Genomic DNA, 21,938 nt, shown 5'->3' with positions numbered 1-21,938 from the left:
CTAGAACTTTTAATTTCAAATCAAATGATCCCTCTCTGAAGTTTATACAAGCATCTCTTTCATAAGAACTATATACGACCCCAGGACATAACTTACAACGCCTGTCCCCGGGCCCTCGGGGTTGTGTCGACACCGGAGTTTTGTTATCTGACCTCTGAACTGTTTTTTAAAAAATGGCTATATCAAAATTTTTATCGGATGCATTTCGGGGAAACGAGGCGTTGGGGGGATAGTTGCACTCTGATCTCTTTTGACTCTTAAAAAATAAACTAGAACTTTCAATTTCCAATCAAATTCGCCCTCTCTGAAGTTTATGCGGGCATTCCTTCCGTAACAGCTATATATGCCCGCCGGGCATAACTTACAACGCCTACCCCGGGCCCGGAAGGATTGTGTTGACCTTGAGTTTTCGTTATATGATCTTTGAATCAGTCTGAAAAAATGGCTGTCTCAAAGTTCTTATCCGATGAGTTTGAAGAAAATAGGGCATGGAGGGGGGGGGGCTAGTTACCCTCCGATCTCTTTTGACTCTTAAAAAGTGAACGAGAACTTTCAATTTCCATTTGAATAAGCCTTGTCCTAAGTTTATACGAGTATCCCTTCCATAAATACCATATATGCCCCCAGAGCATTACTTACAACGCCTGCGCCGGGGCCCTAGGGGGTTGCGTTGACACAGGAGTTGTTCTTATCTGACCTTTGAACTATTTTTAACAAAATGGATATCTCAAATTTTTATCATATGGGTTTGGGGAAAAAGGGTGTGTGTGTGGGGGGGGGGGGGGCAAGTGGCCCGATGATATCTTTTGACTCTTAAAAAGGAAACTAGAATTTTCAACGTCAAGTCAAATGAACCCTACCTGAAGTTCATACGAGCATCCCTTTCATAAGAACCACATACGCCCCCAGGACAACACTTACAATGCCTACCCCCCGGGCCCTGGGGGTTGTATCGACGCCAGAGTTTTTGTTATCTAATTTTTTTAACAATCGCTATCTAAAAATTTGTAGCGTATGGGTTTTGGGGGAAAGGGCTTGGGGGGGGGGGGAGGCTAGTTGCCCTTCAATTTCTCGACTCTTAAAAAGTGAACTAGAACTTTTAATTTCCAATCAAATGAGCCCACTATGAAGTTTATACGAGCATCCCTTACATAAGAACCATACATGCCTTCAGGGCATAACTTTGGACATCTTCCCCCGTGCCTGAGGGGGGGGGGGTGGTATTGACACCGGAGTTTTTCTTATCCGACCTGTGAACTATTTTAAACAAAATGTCTATCTAAAAATTTTCATCAGATAGGTTTGGAAAAATAAGGCGTGAGGGTGGGGCTAGTTGCCCTCGCATCTCTTTTGACTCTTAAAAAGTGAACTCGAACTTTCAATTTTTAATCAAATGAGCCCTCTCTGAAGTTTATACGAGCATCCCTTTCATAAGAACCATATAGGCCCCAGGGCATAACTTACAACGCCTTCCCCCGGGCCCTGGGGGGGAGGGGGGTGTCGACACCTGGGTTTTTGCTATCTAACTTTTGAATAATTTTTAACAAAATGGCTATCTCAAAATGTTTATGGGATGCATTTAGGGAAAAAGGGCGGGGAGGGGGGGCCTAGTTGCCCTTCAATCTCTTTTGACTCTTAAGAACTGAACTAGAACTTTCAATTTCAAATCAAATGAGCCCTCTCTGAAGTTTTTACGAGCATCCCTTCCATAAGAACTTTATTCCCCCAGGACATAACACAACGCCTGCTCTCAGGCCCTGGGGGGCTTTTTTGACCCCGGAGTTTTCGTTAAATGGTCGTTGTACTATTTTCAAAAAAATGGCTATCTCAAAGTTCTTATCGAATGTGTTCGAGGTAAAAAGAGCGTGGAGGGAGGGGACTAGGTCCCCTCCGGTCTCTTGTTACTCTTAAAAAGTGAACTGGAACTTTCAATTTCCAATTAAATGAGCCCTCTTTGGAGTTTATACAAGCATCCCTTCCATAAGAACCATATATGCCCCCAGGGCATAATTTACAACGCCTTCCCCCGGACCCTGGGGGGGGGTTGTGTCGACACCGAAGTTTTTGTTAGATGATCTTTGAACTATTTTTAACAAAATGTCAATCTCAAAATTTTTATCAGATACATTCGGGAAAAAAGGACGTGGGGGGGGCTGGTTACCTTCTGATCTTTTTTCAGTCTTAAAAAGTGATTTCCAACTTTCAGTTTCCAATAAAATGGGCCCATTCTGAAGTTTATACAAGCATTCCTTTCATAATAACTATATATGCCCCCAGGGCATAACTTACAACGCCTGCTTCCGGGCCCTTGGGAGTTGTGTCGACACCTGAGTTTTTGTTATGTGATTATTGAACTATTTTTAACAAAATGGCTATCTTGAATTTTTTAACGGATGCATTTGGGAAAAAAGGGCGTGGGGCTAGTTGCCCTCGGATCTCTGTTGACTCATGAAAAGTGAACTCGAACTTTTAATTTCCAATCAAATGAGCCCTGTGTGAAGTCTATACAAGCATCCATTTCATGAGAACCATATATGCCCTAGGGCATAACTTACAACACCTGCCCCCGAGCCCTGGGAGGTTGTGCCGACACCTGGGTTTTTGTTATCTGACTTTTGAAAATTTTTTAACAAAATGGCTATCTCAAAATGTTTATGGAATGCATTCAGGGAAAAAAGGGTGTGGGGGGAGCTAGTTGCCCTCCAATCTCTTGATTCTCAAGAACTGAACTAGAACTTTCAATTTCAAATCAAATGAGCCCTTTCTGAAGTTTTTACGAGCATTCCTTCCAAAAGAACCATTTATTCCCCCAGGACATAACTTACAATGCCTGCCCTCGGGTCCTGGGGGGCTTTTTCGACCCCGGAGTTTTCGTTAAATGATCTTTGAACTATTTTTAAAAAAATGGCTATCTCAAAGTTCCTATTGGATGGGTTTGAGGAAAAAAGAGCATGGAGGGGGGGGGACTAGTTGCCCTCCGATATCTTTTTACTCTTAAAAAGTGAACTAGAACTTTCAATTTACAATCAAATGAGCCCTCTTTGAAGTTTATACGAGCATCCCTTCCATAATAACCATATATGCCCCCAGGGAATAATTTACAACGCCTGCCCCTGGGCCCTGGGGGTTCTGTCGACACCGGAGTTTTTGTTATATGATCTTTGAACTATTTTTAACAAAATGGCCATCTCAAAATTCTTATCGGATGCATTTGGGAAAAAAGGGCGTGGGGGGGGGCTGGCTACCCTCCGATCTCTTTTTACTCTTAAAAAGTGAACTAGAACTTTCAATTTCCAGTCAAATGAGCCCTCTCTCAGGTTTATACGAATAATCCTTCTATAAGAACCATATATGCCCCCCAGGGCATAAATTACAACGCCTGCTTCCGGGCTCTTGGGGGTTGTGTCGACATCTGAGTTTTTGTTATGTGATCATTGAATTATTTTTAACAAAATGGCTATCTCAAAATTTTTATCGGATGCATCTGGGAAAAAAGGGCATGGGGGGAAGGGGCTAGTTGCCCTCCAATCACTTTTGACCCTTAAAAAGGGCACTAGAACTCTCGATTTCCAATCGAATGAGCCCCCCTTTCAAGTTCATACGACGACCTCTTCCATATGAAGTGCCTCTGGGGAAAATAAATAATGATAATAAAAGATTGGAGCCGTATGGCCTTTACTATAAGCAACGCTATAGCGTTGCCTCTGACTAAGCTTCCATGATCCGATCAAGTCCCTTAAACCTGTGTTTTATTGGCCTTTTATCTTATTTCCTGATAATTGATTTCCCACCGGTGTCGAAGACGGCCGGTAGGCAATTTTTTGACAAAATTTCCGGGGCCAGGCCACTAAAAATTTAGGGTCTGATGTGTGACAGACCAGCCTAGGTTTACCTAGGTTTTTTCCTTAGAATTGTGTTGAGCCCCCTTTTAAAGAATCAACAGGTGGATTTTCAGGAGTAACCCCCCGGCAGACCATTTTAAATCGAGGGGCAGCGTCTCACAAACTTGTCCTCCAAGAGAGTTCTTTTCTTTAAGACTTCTTGAGCTACGAAAAATTAAGAAAGAAAAACGGGTTTAATTTAGATAAAGCAATGGTTTAGTATAAATAAAACAACAACAAAACATTAAATAATGAAAAATTCCGAATATTTCGGCTCGACGTCGGGAAGCCATAGCCAACGTAATAAAAAACTTTAAGTAAGAAAAACTTTTTTTAAACTAAAACAATCTAAAAAAAACGACAACTAAACACACGGAAAAACAACAACAAATAAATACAACTCATTGTATTTATGAGAATGAATATGGCTTCTTGAGCTAGTGGCTTACTGGACAGCGCATTGATCAAAAAGTTGTTTTTTGTCGGAATCAAGTCCCATAAAACCGTGCTTGATTTGTCTACTATTTTATTTCGTAATCAATTGCTTCCACCAATTGCTGAAGGCACTCGATAATCAATATTTACCTATATTTAACATTTTCTTTGAGATTTGTTGAGCTAATGGCCACCTTGACTGCGTATGGATCAGGAAGCTTTAATTATTTGGTTCCGTCCAGTGCCAAAGACGGATTACGTCTTTGGCAGTAGTTACCTGTAGTTGCCAATATTTACCCTACATTGCCGTTTTATTATTTCAATGTTTTTAAGATTTCAATTTGAAATTCTTGAATTATAAGATTTAATCCTTTACCAAATTAAGGTATCATTGAGACTTGCAGTATCCGTTTTTTTTTTCTTCTCATTTTATATCATTGAGACGCTTGTATAAAGTGGTTTTGTTTTCTAGTTAGTTTTCAGTTAAAAAGCCATTCAAAACCCAGAAGTATGACAACACTTGAAATACTGAACCGTGATAATAGTTCAAACATTGAAAGCTTTCAAAGCTGTACAATTAAAACACTTGTATAAACTTGTTTTAAACTTTTTTTTTCAACTGTACTTTTTTCAGATGGTGATAATTTTAAACTAGGGATTGTAAAATATTGGGAAAGAGCCTACTAAAAACAGAAATTTAAAGTTCTAGTGCTTCACTCAAGCCAAGCTTCTTGGGCTTAGTAACTGCTTTACGTTTGTAATAGTTTTTCTTCGTATTAATAAAATGGTTGATTGATTGATTGATAATTTATTTATTAAGTAACAAAAGCAATTATACACATCAACAGCAGTGTTTTAGAGAAACTTAAAACTAAAATTGTAGAATTGCAAGATACCAAGAGTGGAAGGCATATGACAGCAGCTAGTAATAGTAGAGTTTCAATAAATGTTTCCTGAAAACATTCGAGCTGGACTCAATGTCCCTAAATCTCTGCTCCGTAATGTAGAAATATTTTCCTTATTCAACCGTTTTCTTTAAGATTTCTTGAGCTAATGGCCAACTGGACAGCAAACGACAAGCCAGGTTATATGCAAGTTGGTTATGCTGCCGAGAGGTCAATTGAAGACGAACTGGATAGACAGAGTCAATCAGACATCCTGACAATTCTTGTCAGCTATTTCATTATGTTTGCTTATATTGCGTTTGCCCTTGGCCAATTTAGATCTGTTACTACGGCAATGGTGAGTAATTAATAGTTGATTGACTACTAATGATTAATTAATGAGGGACCCTTAGGAAGTTGGATTTAATTTCCCTTAAAAAGTCTTAAGGGAAATTTGGACTTGGTGTAAAGAGGGAGGCTTTGTATAGGTTGGGATGGAGTAGAAGCGTATGTAGCTGTGTTGGCCTCAGGCGGCTTTGTACTGCAGTGAGTTGTTGACAGTAATATTAGTAGATACTCGGTGACTCCTCCTTGATGTTTTGGGTACCTCAGGAGGCACAGGCCTAAGATCTTAGGTTGTGTAAGTGTAGATGATTTCTAAGACCACACTGGCTCCATAAGAGGTAAGTACTAAATATGGATACTCGCGACATTTTTGTGAAGCCAATCCATGGGGAATTTATACAAAGCTAAGTTATGAAAGTTTTATCAATGGAAAGAATAGTTTCGAATAGGTGAATGTGTCAACGGCAAGCTGAGGAATAGCTGTGTCAGATAAAATTGATAGGATTTGTCTTGAATCTATTTTTGATTGTTCTTTTTTTGTCTTTCTTTTTAAGTGCCTGTTTGCTTTTCTTTTTTTTTTCGTTTTTTGTTTTCAATTTAGAGTTGTTTATTTTAAATTTTTTTTTTATTTTTTTTTTTTTTATTATTATCTAAATTCCTTTTGTTGTCATCTTCCCTTGACTACTTTGGGTTTTAGATCCGTTCCTGAAACTTTGATTCACCTGCCTCATTGATATTCCGAGATATTCGGAAAACTGCTGGTCCAGAATTTCAACTGTTTGGGTCGTTTTAATGAAAAATTACCAAAAATATAAAACAAAAGAAGCTAACGATAAAAATTGCCAAGACAGTAAATAACAGAATGAATACAACCTAAGTAAATATTTTGGCTATATATGCAACAGCTGTCACTAGTGAAATACAAAATAAAACAAATAAAAAGAATACAGACTTCCTAAAAAATACCATTGATAAAATAAATAAAATCATAAAATACATTTTGAAAGTGTCTCAGCATCCCCACCTCATATAGCCTCAACCAAGCTTTGAAGGCACTGGTGTGTGTGGGCACTGCTCCCCACGAAGGGCAAAAGGCCATTAAGGCAGTAGCCTGTAAATTATTTTAATTCCTGTTTCAAGGTCAATGGCAGATTCCTTCTTGGGGTGGAAGGAATATTAATTGCCGTTTGGTCGGTGCATACGAAGAATTTCACCCAGGTCTTGTTGAAAAACATATGGTAGCTCTTCGTCCATAGCTCTTTACACTGAAATATTCAATTTCTTTTTTTTGGGGGGGGGGAGGGGATCTGAACCCAAAAGCTTTTTGTTCACTTATGCTACTACTAACAACCGGCTTTCTAGGGCTATAATGGGAGAAATGTTGAGATGGCTAGGACACGTTCTATGGATGAAGCATGACAGATTGCCAAAGATCGTCCTTGTCAGCCGACCACGTAGGGCCAAACGAAAAGCAGGTCGTCCCTGAATGGGGAGGGAGGATTTTGTAAGGGAAGATTTAAGGGGAATGGAAGCTTCTTGGGAGGGTGTAAAGAGGTGGGTTCTGAATAGATTGGGATAGAGAAGGAGCATTCACAGCTGTTCTGGCCATTTTGTTTAATTCATTTTTCATGGTTAACGGTAAACACACTATTTGCCTGGAAGAATATTTATTGTCGTTGAATCAGCATTCGCATCGATAAAACGACAGAGATTTCACCTACAATTTTTTAACAAATATAGCTCCCCATCTGTAGCCATGTATTTTGAAACTTTCACATTTCGGGGGGAGCGGATCGGAACTTTAAAAGCTTCTTCTTTATTCACTATATTTTTTTTTTTTCAAGGTTGTCGATAAACTCACTCTTGACGTGGGAGGAGTGCTATCTGTCCTTTAATCAATATTCATTTCGATAAAGCGTCATATGGAGAATTCTACCGAAGGTTTGCTAGAAAGATAGCTGTTTGTCTGAAGCATTGAAGTATTCACATCTTGGGGGCAGGGAATCTGAACTTAAATAAATAATTTCTGAGAACACACTGGCTAATAATAATAAAACGAAGAAATAGTAAAAAAGAGAAACACGACGATTAATGCAAGCCAGATTTGAAAAATGTGGACTAAAATGCAAATATTTCGGCCAAGACCTCCGCTTGACCGTCCTCAGTGCAAGATAATAACATAAAAATTACTAATAGAAATCCAAGGATATAAAAAAATTTCAAACCTTAAAACAAAGCACAACTAAAGTTTGACGATTCTTTCCATGTAACGGTGAAAGGATAACTGAATAAAAAAATACAACTCTGAATGGGATTTGAATTTTTTAATTTATACAGAGCATTTTTAAAAACTAAACGCTTTTCAGGTAAAACATCATCACATATTAGGTTAGGTTGCAAAATGTGATTTTTTTTTATTTAAGTAAAAACGATCAGAATTAATTAGTTCATTATAAATGGGGCTTAAAAAGGTTTCTCCAGTGTGTCTATTGAGAGCTACCTTTCGGTGAATGCACTTTTTTATCTCAACGGGAGAAACCTATTTAAGCCCCATTATTCACATTTTGGAGGGAAGGAATCTGAACTTAAAGCTTTTACTCCTTATATTATTTTTGTTCATTCTTCAAGGTCGACAGCAAACTCACTCTTGGCTTTGGAGGAGTATTCATTGTTGTTTTATCTGTAGTCAGTTCCATTGGTTTTTATGGATTCATTGGAGTGTCATCTACTTTGATCATAATGGAAGTTATACCTTTCCTTGTATTAGCTGTTGGAGTGGACAACATCTTCATTTTAGTTCAAGTAGGTTTTTATTAGTATTTATTTTTTGATAAAGTATTTAATTTCTTAAAATGGGAAAATAAGGGAACTTGTGAACTATAGGCTAATGGTGTAGTTTCTCAACGTTGATATAGCTTATATTACCTATATTACCTATAACTTACCAGTGTTTGGTAGCTAATGTGTACGGTAAATAAAATGAATGAACAATTACGATTCTAAAATTATGAATGAACATATATGTTATCTTGCCTGTCATCACCTTTTCTCTGTTATATGTTTTTTAAAGAAACAATGTGTTCTCTTCCCTGTCGTCATGTCGTCATTTTCTCAAATTAAATGTCGTCATTTCTGTTGACAGAGAAACAATGAGTTGAACATGTATGTCCTCTTCTCTGTTATCAATAAGCCAAGAGGATATATTTCCAAATGGACCAAATTGGGGCCCAAATTGACCAAACTTTAAAACATAGATATTGGTTGCTAAGTGCTGCCAAGTTGTGATTATATAGAAAATACCAACTCCATCATCTTTATTCAGTTGTATTGTACTTTAAGTTTGTTTCCTCTGAAATTATTCTGAATTAAAGGCAACTGGATATCATATCCAGGGCCGTCATTCCTGTTAATGTGTCTGTAATTTAAGTTATTTTGTTTTCTTTTTAGTTTCCCGTCATCTTTATTCAGTTGTATTGAACTTTAAGTTTGTTTCCTCTGGAATTATTCTGAATTAAAGACAACTGGGTATCATATCCTGGGCTGTCATTCCTGGTGACATGTCTCTAATTTCAGTTATTTTGTTTTCTTTTTAGTTTCCCTTGGCAATTTCTTGTGTTTTCACTGAATTTTGTTTATGCTTTCTGGTGAGACTTTTTCTCAAATCTATAATCGTTACAAGTAACATCTAGGTTTCAAAGTCAAAAAATTAATATTTGAAGTCACTAAAAAAGAAAAAAAATGATTTTATTTTTATAAAAGAAAACATTTTGAAAATTTGAAAATTTTACTTTTCAAATGAAATGAAAAGTTTAAAATGTAAAAAAACGTAAAAACTTTTTGAATTTTGTGATAGTTTTGACAAAACAAATGACAAATGAACATGCGAATTTAGTAAGTTTACATATTTTAAGGATTTTTCCTTTCTACTAAAAGATTTGTCGAACTGTTTGTTGGGTTCTTTTTTTTTCCTGGGCAATTGGCAACCTGTCCATGGATTGTAAAAATTTGACATATGCAAAAGATGTATTAAAAAAAAAACGTATTCTAAATTTGGGATATCATCATGCAGAACAAATCCAACCATTAAGTTGGAAAAATAGATCCAATAGATCCAAGTTGGAAATCAATTTAGAAAGAACGTATTCTAAATTTAAATCCAACTATCAAGTTGGAAAGATAGATGGGTCATCTTTATTTTAGAACATTTCTTGGGTTTTGCGAATAGTTTGCATAGGTCTAATCATGGAGGGGAGGGGGATAACATATAGAAAGTGTCTTTTTAGAATGCAACATTTAGGAGACAAGTATTCCTCCTTATTTTTCTGCACAAATGGGAGGAGACTGAATATTATTATCTGATTTTGTCTAATCTCATTGGTCTTCCTTTATTTTGAAAATCATGACCTTTTTTTAAATAGCGACGAAGACCACGCTGCCTTTTCATCATAAACACAAACTACAGGTGGAAGAATAGGATTTTTCTGTAAGACAGTGGAACTCGAACCTCAAACGAATATTTCCTGGTTGAACTTCGTTGGAATGAGGATTCTGAGACTGTTTAGAAAAATAAATAGTTTTGAAAGTCGTATTTTAATATCAGTTTTTTTATATATTCAATTGTGTTTTGCTGAAGACGGTCCTTCGATATATGGTCGAAATATTCATTTGAGGTTTGAGGTCCACTGTCTTGCAAAAAAAAATTCCATTGCTGTACTTGTTGTTTATATTCATGACGTTTTTTTCTTCTTTTTTTTTACTATTAATTTTGGTTTTGATCTTATTTTTTTTTATTTCTGTACAAATGGAAAGAGAAAGTTCCTCTATCTCTTGCACTTTCTAATTTGCTTTTTTATTAAGCATAGGGCTTGTATCTGAGTATAAAGTTGATTTAATTTGTAATGGTAGCCCAGCTTAAGAATAGTTCAAAAAGTTTTCACCCACCGGGTCTTGATTTCAAAAAAGAGTTGAATCTGAAAAAAAAAGAATCTAATTTTGTTATATTTCTATGACATCTGCAAGGGCAGTATTTCTAATAGTGTCTCTTGAATTTGTCAAGGCTTATTTTTCTCACTACGGCATCATAACCAAATTTTGATCACTAGTTGAAAATTTGTGTTTAAATAAGAGTAATTTTAGTCAAAGTCTGAAATGATTGCACTTGCATCCATATTGTCCTTGTATTCAAGCAGAGCGCCGTTCCTAGGGATAGTGGCGCCCCGGGAAAAATAATTACAGCGCTCCCCTCCCGACTAAAATATAAGCAAAAAAGCCGAAGCAAAGTAAAAAATTTGATCAAAATAGGTAAGCCCCAGCGATGGCTCCCGGGGCAGCTTGTTACGGCTGCCCCCCCCCGCCCCCCTCGCCCTTTGAACGGCTATTTATTCAAGATCCTAAGCAAAGGATATTATGCTTTTCATTTTTAGTGTTTTTTATTTTTGTCATTTATTTTTATTTATTTATATTTTTTTATCATCTGTTCATCACAGAAATTAATACGAATGATTAGCATTTAAAAAACGATGAAGTTGATAAAATCGTGTTATTTGCCGTTATTTCTAACTTATTTTTAATGTAATTTATAACTTATCTAGCGGTATTTTCTAACTTATTTGTAACGATATTTTAACTTATCTAACGCTATTTTCTAACTTATTTGTAACGTCATTTCTAACTTATCTAACTTTATTTTCTGACTTATTGGTAACTTTATTTCTAGCTTATCTAACGTTATTTTCTAACTAATTTTTAACGTTATTTATAACTTATCTAACGGTATTTTCTAACTTATTTGTAACATATTTCTAGCTTATTTAACACTGTTTTCTAACTTAATTCCCGTTATACGCATTACAAAAAACTGCGTTTTCCCTATCTCTTGTCCTTTCTCTCGCAGTCAAATTTCACAGGTTTTTATTGTTTCTCATTAACTTGAAAATAACGACTTTTTTCTTTTAATAATTTTGATGATGTTATATTCCTTGCAGACACACCAACGTGAGCCACGGCGATCAACAGAAACTAACGAGCAACGCATTGGCAGGATTTTAGGGGAAGTGGGTCCAACTCTGCTGCTGTCATCTATATCCCAGACCTGTTGTTTCTTCCTGGGAGCGTTGTCAGACATGCCAGCAGTGAGAGCCTTTGCCTTGTATGCTGGTTTTGCCATGTTTTTCAACTTTTGTCTACAAATTACTTGCTTTGTCGCTATTTTCTCTCTTGATATTAAAAGGGAAGAGGTTAGTATTACTTATTTGAGTTGTATCGGATCGAAATTTTGAGATAATCATTTGGTCAGTATAGTTGAAAAGTCTAATAAACATACCTCCTTCGTTGACATAACCCACATAGCCCAAGGGCACTAAATTACACAAATTTTCCTATATTTTACCGATACATTTTAGTTGAAAATGTGAGTATTTTGCAGCTTTCTTGACAGGGATCTTGCATGGATTTTGCTTTGTGGGGGTGGACGTTCTCCTAGAGCTTCCTCTTATAAAAAATATTTTTTAAAAGCTTAAGTTCGAAATAAATAATTTCCAACTCTTGACCTATCTAGATCATTCTTTCAGGCGAGAGCCATTTTTGAGAATATATATATATATATATATATATATATATATATATATATATATATATATATATATATATATATATATTTACTAACCAAAAGCAAATAAGCCCTAAATCATGTTACGCAGTTTCTGATGCTATTAAATCAAATTATGCTCATTGTCAAACTATTTGGAACCAAACAAAAGAAAGAAAGACATCTTTCACTGACCGTAAGTGGGTATGTCCTACGTTGGATTGTTGTAGTAGTAGTAGTTTATATCCTGTAGGTGGCAGTTGTGGGTGCGTTTGTCCTGCGTTGGATTGTCATAATAGTTGTAGTTTATATCCTGTAGCTGGTAGTTGTGGGGGCAGTGGGTGCAGTTGCACTGACCGTAAGTGGCTTGTCCTGTTTTGATTGTTATAGTAGTAGTGGTTTATGTTCTCTAAGTGGCAGCTGTTGGTGCAGTGGGGGTGGTTTTACTGACCGTAAGTGGGTATTTCCTGCGTGATTGTTTTTGTAGCTGTATTTTACATGCTGTGGGTGGCAGTTGTGGGTGCAGTTGTACTGACTGTAAGTGGGTTTGTCCTTCATTGAATTGTTATAATAATTGTTGTTTACATCTTGTTGATTGCAGGTGCTGGTGCAGTGAGTGCAGTTGTACTGACTGAAAGGGGGTTTGTCCTGTGTTGGACTATTATAGTAGTAGTAGTATACATCCTGTATGTGGCAGTTTTGGGTGCAGTTGTACTGATCATAAGTGGGTTTGTCCTGCGTTGTATTGTTATAATCTTATAATAATTGTAGTTTATATCTTGTAGCTGGCAGTTGTGGGTGCGGTTGCACTGATCGTAAGTGGGTTTGTCCTGCGTTGGATTGTCATAATAATTTTAGGTTATATCTTGTAGCTGGCAGTTATGGATGTTGTTGGTGCAGTTGTATACATCCTGTAGGTGGCAGTTTTGGCTGCAGTTGTACTGATCGTAAGTGGGTTTGTGCTGCGTTGGACTGTTATAGTAGTAGTAGCTTATATCCTGTAGGTGACAGTTTTGGGTGCCATGGGTGCAGTTGTAATGACCGTAAGTGGATTTGTCCTGTGTTGTAGTATAAGTATTTTATATCCTGCAAGTGGCAGTGCTCATCAACTTGTGACTTTCTCGTCAATTTAGCATATTGCGCCAGTCGTTATGAAACATTGCATGTGAAAATTTTTGTGAAATATTTAAAGAATCCGTATTGGTAGTTTGTGAAACCGCTTCGTGGAGTCCCTCCTATAAAAACTCGGTTTGTTAAAGAGTTCTTATCAGAAGAGATTACTACTTTCTTTCTTTGTTTATAGATATTTATTATTTTTTTTATTATTCGACTTCTTTTTTTATAGTAACTTATATTTGCTAACTTAAAAAAACACTCTAAAAACAAACAAGATATACATCTGCTGTGCTTACGAAGATAATAGGTCTTTCTTTACTTCTCCGTTTTTTCTTGTTGGGAAAAATAAGGATTATCCAACATTTTGTCTAAAACAAAAAATTCCAAAGGATTCTGGAAAAAATTTCCAAATCCGTAAAGATTTCAGCAAGAATGTATGAGACATGTATGCTAAGTTTAGTTATAGTGATAGGCAGGGGTGCCAATCCAGAATAATATAGAGGGAGGGAGCAAGGATTGTTTTCAGTTTTGTTGATGAAGATCCAAAAGAAAGGTATTTTTCAAAATCTAGGAGGAGGGTTTTCACTGTACTTGGTACTTCAAATTTAGTTTTGATATAATTTTTTTTTATTTATCGTTAATTTAATTGTTTTCTTTTCTTCTTTAGGGTAACCGTTGGGACATTTTATGTTGTGTTCGTGGTTCAAAGAAAGATTATCCAAAAGATGAAGGAACCCTGTATAAAGTATTTGACCTGATTTACGCCCCTTTGGTCCTGAACAAATGGATCCGACCTTTAGTCATTGTTGGTTTTATTGCTTGGCTTACCACAAGTATTTGTGTCGTCTCTCAAATTGATGTGGGACTGGACCAAGAAATATCTATGCCCCTGGATTCTTATATGCAGGATTATTTTAAGGTAAGAATTTATAAATAAAATCCGGTCAACCGTAAATATCCCCTTCTTTAAGAGGAAATCTGCCTAAATCTAAGCCTCTAAACTCTCTGAATAAGAATGTTTCTGAATTACGCTTTATATAATGATAGACATATTGGGTATCGGTCATTTCTTGAAATACCCCCCCCCCCTCCCGCCCAGAAAACTAAGGATCCTACCCGATCCTCCCGGTAAGGCTGGAATCTATATTTGTTTTTGGAAATTTGTTTTTTGAATTCATTTTTATGTATGGTAAGAATTTACAAATAAGGTCGCTCATTGAAGAGGACAGGCCGTTACAACTAGGCCTGTAACATCCATGAACCGACACTTTCTGAAAAATGTATAAAATTGTGACCAAATGTAGGTGTTTTTTCAAAGGACTTGTCCCTATTTTAACTTTTATTTGTTCTACAAAATGTATTGGGCTTGAAGCACTTTTTGACATATCTCTTCCCCTGGGGAACTCCGAGAACCCTACCTCCATACTCCCCCTAAGTATGGAGCCTATATTTGTTTTTCGAATCTATTTTTGCAAGTTATATTTATGTGGTAAGATTTTACAAATAAGGTTTTTTTTTAAGAAGGTCACTCAGTGCAACCAGTTCTGTGACCTCCATGAACGGAAATTTTCAGAAAAAAGTAAGCTTTTCAGGAAAATAAAATGCATTGGGCTTAAACCAATTTTTGGAATCCCCCTCCCCATTAAACTCTGAGGAACCTACCCGTATCCTCCGCCTAAGGCTGGAATTTTTCTTTGTTTTTTTAATTTATGTTTGGAATTCATATTAATAAGTGGCTGGAATTTTTAAATAAGGTTAGTTGTTAAAAAGGATAACCCGCTACGAATAGGTCTATGACCTCCATGGATGGAAATTTTCTAAAAACATTCAAAAATTTGAATGAAATGTATTTGGCTTAAACTACTTTTGAAGTACTACCCCCTCTTCCACTTCCCAGAAAACTCTGAGGACCCTACCCCTAAGTCTGACCCTTGAAATCAGAATTTGGAATCGAATAAGCCCTAAGCCAACGTTATCGTGTTTAGTATGACACTTGTTAAACGCCTACACGCCTTTGCCACACGTCTTTCACACAAAATTTAGGAGTAACGTTAACTGACTCATTTCTATACTCAAGAGACCATATATATATATATATATATATATATATATATATATATATATATATATATATATATATATATATATATATATATATATATATAGCTCCTCTTTCCATCCCCATCCCTGACCAAAAACATCCTACTTGTTATGCCTAATAGTTGCTTCAGTATGGAGCTTTCACAAGATTTCCTAACCAAAACCGTAACTGCTAATAGTGCTGCAGAGTGACCTTGAGGAGTTTTGCCCCTTGAGGAAATTATAGCCTAGTAAATGACACAGCATTTGCACTGGATTTCGATTAATGGATATCTCTTCTGGGTCTGGTCAATTTTGTTTGGCTTTTTGGGGCTGAAAAACCTCTTCCTAGCTAAGTTGTAAATTATGGGTTGCCTCCTCGTAGTAGCACAATATTTATAGGCATGAATGTATAATGAGTCAGAGGTAATAGGCTTGAGGTTGTCGCTGCAAGATTTCGACTCTCGTTGATAGACGAGAATCGCTAAGTGTGGAAAACCATTTTGTGACCAAGATGGGCCCAGAATTTCACAAAGTCTCCATTCATACTGGAGGTCCCGGGGACTTCTTGCTCCCCGGTTCTAGGCCGGCTTAAGCGCATCGGCCCTAGTGTCGCTTATAGGCAACATTAAGTAAAATGAATAAATCTTCTCAAATGAAAATAGAGTGACATCATGGTTGCAATAGTAGTTGCTTTTCTGGGGTATTATGTCGTTTTTTCTCAGAGACAAACTACTTATCCATTTCATCTATTTTCTGAATATCCAACTCAAACACATTGTGACAGCGTAGCGGATAAAGCCACGCATGGAAACTTTCAGACTGAGGTTCAATTCTGCATGTTGCAAGGAATGCACAAGTGTCAATTAAACTGCTAATTTTAATTTATTATATTTTATTATTGAAAGATTTGCATTTTTTTTTAAATTCATTTTTATAAGTATTTTTAAAAGAAAACTGTTAAGGATTTTGATCATGTATACTCTCTTTAAGTGAGAAATTATATATATATATATATATATATATATATATATATATATATATATATATATATTAATGTATATGTATATATATTCTCAAAAATGGCTCTCGCCAGGTGAGATTTTCTCGCCTAAAAGAATGATCTAGATAGGTCAAGAGTTGGAAATTATTTATTTCGAACTTTAGCTTTTAAAAAATATATTTTATAAGAGGAAGTTCGGGAAAATTCCTTTAGGGCCTTAATTAAAAAAAAAACATTTTCATGAGTGTGACGTAACATTTAAAGAGCAGAAATTACATCATTTTTTTTCCCTGGGGTGGGGGTCGTATCGTTTTTGGCATCTATGAGGCATATGATATTACGCAAGATGACAAATGACTCCAAACAGATAAACCAAAAGGCACAAGTGACATTGAACAAGTGACATGGAGAATCACATTGAATTGCAAACGAAATGTTGCACAACGAAATCTGCGGTTAGAAGAGAAGCAACAGTGACAATCACCCCGAATCCCAGGAGAAGAAAAATCCTATAAAATGTGTTACTTTGTGAAGGACTAACAGAAAGTAGGAATTGAATTCACGCCGGAATTTCTTAATTCAATTGAAATGGCTGATTTGATGCCTCATGACTTAAAACAGCAGAATAACGTACAATAGAACGTGTTTTTTTAAGCAGAAATATATGTATACATGCTCAACTGACAGGAAACGTGCCTAGTGGTATACTTGAGTGCTGCAAATAATCACAAACGGAAAGTATGCCAACCTTAAACTAACTCAACTGACACAGTAAGGTCAATCAAGGGGGCATTTGCCACTACTGTATTTCCCTCCCCCACCCCCCTAAACTGAAAAAAAACTTTTTTTGGGTTGACGCCACTGAACTAATGCAAGGAAAATGAAGAAAATAATCTGACCTAGGAGTCTTCAGGTTATTCTGATAATTAGAAGTAGCTGAGAACAAATAATAAGAATAGAAACTTTGTTTGGGTTGATGCCACTGAATTAATTCTGGAACTCGCTCTCTATGTCGGACGAGTTTCGTAACAAAAATCTGATCTAGGAGTCTTCAGGTTATTCTGATAATTAGAAGTAGCTGAGAACAAATAATAAGAATAGAAACTTTGTTTGGCTTGATGCCACTGAATTAACGCAAGGAAAACGTATAAAATACAGTATTACTCTCCAATAGATTGGTTTTCTGGATGGTTTTTCAGCAAACTCTTAAACAGTTGTAATCACACTGATTACAGATTTTAGCTGGATTTAGGTTCTAGGTTTTTGGTCCAGTACAACGAATTCTGGAACTCGCTCTCTATGTCGGACGAGTTTCATAACAAAAATCTGATCTAGGAGTCGTCAGGTTATTCTGATAATTAGAATTACTTGAGAACAAATAATAAGAATAGAAACTTTGTTTGGGTTGATGCCACTGAATTAACGCAAGGAAAACGTAGAAAATACAGTATTACTCTCCAATAGATTGGTTTTCTGGATGGTTTTTCAGCAAACTCTTAAACAGTTGTTTATCACACTGATTACAGATTTTAGCTGGATTTAGGTTCTAGGTTTTTGGTCCAGTACAACGAATTCTGGAACTCGCTCTCGATGTCGGACGAGTTTCGTAACAAAAGTCAGATCTAGGAGTCGTCAGGTTATTCTGATAATTAGAATTAGTTGTGAAAATTCCAGAAAACTCAAACAGCAATGTAACATGCAAATAATTATGGCAAATAATAGAAATAGAGATCAAATAAAGTTGATCTGAATAAAAAAAAATCTCGTAAGTCTTGTACAAATATTTAACTGAAGGTATAATCAATTCTCAAAAGTGTCCTCAGTGATTTATTTGAGACATTTAAAGAAATATAAAATCAGAAGAAGATACGAAAACAGAAATAGCTTAAAAAGTGCAAGAAAACCCATGCAAAAAATGAGAACAGAAAAAACGGTTCTTTTTTTACTTACAGGTTTTTTTTTTTTTTTTTTTTTTTTTTTTTTTTTTTTTTTTTTTTGCGGTGTCCTTGTATATTTTGGTCGCTATATGAAAATGAATATATATTTAACTTTTGCTATTTTATTAGTTCATTTTTTTTACTAAGATTTTATCCTTAGTTGTTTATCTCGACATTATCTTTTAAACGGAAACTTCCGTGGCGTTTTGCAAAAAGGGCCCAAGTCCTCTTTTTTCCGAAAGTGAGTTTAAGCACATGGTTCGAAACAGCTCGAAGAGGTCTATCGATTGGTTTATTTAAAAAGGGCTCATCTTTAATTTTAACGGAGTTATAAATTGTTCAAAAAAGGGCGTAAAAAAAGCGTAGTCCCTTATCTTCTAAGTAACGAACAATTCTGCAAGTTGGACATTTCCAGCGAATTTCCATCGAACAGCCAACTAGGAATCAGTCTTTAAAGTTTTAAGTTTCTTAAATTTTGACTTTTGAGAAGATTTTTTCATTGTTCGTTTTTATTTTTATTTTGCTCTCCTGTAAAAAAAAAAAAAATTGGACCTAGGTCCTTTTTTACAAAACACCACGAACTTGTGGTCTCGGAAACGTGGTTACGCGTTTCCATTTACTTGGAAAATTGTCGTTCCAGAAAACTCGCTTAACCTGTCAGTTTCGTTTCTTTCAGGCCCTTTCGACATACTTAGCTGTAGGAGCACCAGTTTACTTCGTTGTCAAAGATAGTGGCTTAAACATGACTGCCGTTGATGTCCAAAGGAGAATATGTGGATCCGCTGGCTGTGATATTGATTCTGTCGTTACTCAGTTATACCTCTCTGCCAAAATCGCTAACAGGTTAGTTATATAAATTAGATAAAATTTTATCAACACAACAAAATATTCAGCATCATATCCCCCCCCCCGCCCATCCCCGCTAGGCTCTATGGTAGGGAAAAAGAGAGACAAAAAGGAGAAAAAAACACGCACATACGCTAATAAGAAATACCAATCAGCTGCCAGCTGACTACTCGGCGAAAACCGAGCCGGAGCAAAGTGCCTTGCCCAATAAACAAAACAACGCATAATTTCAACTTCGACCAGAGACGTCAACCACAGATGGTTTTAAGCAAGAAGGGAAAAAAATAAAAAAAGAAATAATTGAAAAAAGATTCTCCAAAAACGTTTTTACGGTTCTTTTAAAGGGACCAAACGAGTCATACTTTTTTAAGAAACATACTTTTTTAGGTAAACATACTCTTTTAGATAAATGTGCTTTTCTTTTAGGTAAACATACTTTTTTAGGTAAACATGTTTTTTTTTTAGGAAACATGCTTTTTAGGAAACATACTTTTTAGGTAAACATTCTTTTTTAGGTAAACATTTAAATGTTTACTGAGTTCATTGTTTACATTCAGGTAAAAAATTCAAAGGATAGTATAAATTATTCAGCCTTTCACCGTTAATTTGATTGGGTTTTTTTTTTTTGTTTTTTTTTTTTTTTTTTAGTTTTTATGTTTTTTTTTAGGTTTGGTTTTTATAATATCTTTGGATTTTTTTTTTATTATTCTGCTCTGAGGACGGTCAAGTGGAGGTCTTGTCCAAAATATTTGAATTGGAATCTGCGTTTTTTTTCACTGGCTGTTTTTATCCTTGTTTCTCCCTTCTTTACGGTTTTTATCATTTTGAGATAGCTAAGAAATAGACGTTCCTTTAGCATTAAAATTTCATCCTAAATCCAAATGTATAATTTATTTATGTCGGAAATGAATTTTAACCCCCTGCCTCCTCATAATCTACAAATATATACCCTGAGTTGTGTATACGCACTGAATTCTCCGTAAGCCACTTGTCTTAAAATTGATTAACAGTTTGACAAAATAAAGGAAAATTCACTATATATACAATTCAAAGTATATTTTTGGGCATTAGAAGACGGGGAAAAGTTCATTTCCGAAGGAAATGAACGTTTTTTTGGATTCAAGATGAAATTCTAATTCTAAAGGTATGTCTATTTCTTACCTATCTCATAAGTGTGTTAATCGGAAAAATTATCAAAATCCCTCGGGAAGATTGAAAGTTTTCGGGAACAAGTGCATTTTTTCTTATTTTTATAAGCTTGTTCGGGATACTTTAGCGTTAACTAGCGTGTTCTTGCGTCTTTTTCTAATAACTATCTTTTTAAATAGTGATTTTGCTTTTATGCTCAGTTTGCTCATAATTTGAATATTCGATGGGTGTTATCTTGCACGACTTGAATTTGTGATGTGCCGCTATTACAGCTATTTTATATTTTTTAAATAGTGATTTTGCTTTTATGCTCAGTTTGCTTATGATCTGAATATTCAATGGGTGTTATCTTGCACGACATGAATTTGTCATGTGCCGCCATTGCAGCTATTTTGTATGACTATTAACTGACTAAAAATAATAATAAAAATCAGCCTACTTAATAAAAGTAGGCCGATAAACATTGCTAAAACATTATTACCGTCCCCTTCTGTTCATTACCATATAGCTTTAGTTTTTTTTTACAGATAGAACTAAATTCTATATGTTTTAGATAGATACTAAGTTCTATCTGTCTATCTGTTCTTTTTTTAAGTATTTAATATTTCCCCTGTTAATATTTTTAATGTGTCCCTTTTTAAGTAGCATTTGTCCATTTTACTGGATTGTGTCTAATTTTGTGCATTCTATTTTTGTTAGGTAGCATATATGTTGTACAACGATATTATAGTATATTCTTGATGTGCATTAAAAAATTTTTATTTTTTTTATTTTAGGACATATATTGCTGCCCCCTCAGGATCATGGCTGGATGATTTTTATGATTGGTTAAGTTTTTCTGACGAATATACCGGCTGTTGTTTTGTCGACAGTGAAGGCAATTTCTGTCCCTCTTCTGGAGGTATTTTCTTTTAACTTAGTCTTTTCAAATTGTATCATAAAAGATACTTTTTTTAAACTTTTTTATTATCTTATTTTATTATTATTTATTATATTATTATTTTATATTTTATTATATTTTTTATTATATTATCTTATCTTCTTCCCAAAATTTACTTACCATAAAATTTTTCGTTGCTTTTTTTACTTTTATTTACTTTTTGTTTAATTTTTGCTTTCTTTGTTTACTTATCGTTTATTTATTAATTCTTATTTACTTATTCTATTCTTTCGTGCTAAGCTGTTTAAATTTTATCATAAAAATTTCCTTTTTAACGTATTTTATTCTTCTGGTTATTTTCCTTATCTTCTTGCCAAAGTGTTTTTATCATGAAATTTTCTTTTGTCGTAATGTTTTCAAATTGCATCATAAAAAAATGTCTTTATTCTTAACCTTTTCTTATTCTTTGGCTATTTTCTTTATGTTATTGCCAAAACTTTTCGATGTTATCTTTTTTTTATTATTTTTGACGTTATTTAATTTAATCAATATTTTAGAGCAATTTCTGTCTCTCTTCTATCGTGTATTCTATATGTCGGGTATACTTTTCACCGTTTCCTTTTTTTACTTTTTCTTTACTATTTTCGTCGTTACCTACTTATATTTTTTTCAAAAATGTCTGCTTCTCAAACATTTTTCGAAAGAGTTACTTCATTATTCGTTGTACGCTCGAGGTTTCCCGTTTGGGTGTGTGTGGTTTAAATCCTTTATTTGCCGCAGTTGCACTCGTGTGCACC

At 35.2% G+C, this 21,938-nt stretch overlaps 1 protein-coding gene across 1 annotated transcript in view; it reads left to right on the top strand.

Moving 5' to 3' along the window:
- LOC148942519 (NPC intracellular cholesterol transporter 1-like) overlaps positions 1-21,938 on the top strand; it is a 230,048-nt gene that overhangs the window by 178,733 nt on the left and 29,377 nt on the right. Inside the window, exons 14-19 of the mRNA XM_089102181.1 lie at positions 5,357-5,558; positions 8,174-8,347; positions 11,530-11,781; positions 13,915-14,166; positions 18,943-19,109; positions 21,038-21,162. Of these exons, the coding sequence (XP_088958307.1) occupies positions 5,357-5,558; positions 8,174-8,347; positions 11,530-11,781; positions 13,915-14,166; positions 18,943-19,109; positions 21,038-21,162 (1,172 nt within the window). The remainder of the gene's footprint in view (positions 1-5,356; positions 5,559-8,173; positions 8,348-11,529; positions 11,782-13,914; positions 14,167-18,942; positions 19,110-21,037; positions 21,163-21,938) is intronic.

The sequence above is a fragment of the Artemia sp. Qi Xiang Cuo genome, chromosome 16 (assembly GCF_049724085.1).
Source record: "Artemia sp. Qi Xiang Cuo chromosome 16, ASM4972408v1, whole genome shotgun sequence".
NCBI lineage: Eukaryota > Metazoa > Arthropoda > Branchiopoda > Anostraca > Artemiidae > Artemia > Artemia sp. Qi Xiang Cuo.
This window is presented reverse-complemented; position numbering and strand designations above follow the sequence as displayed.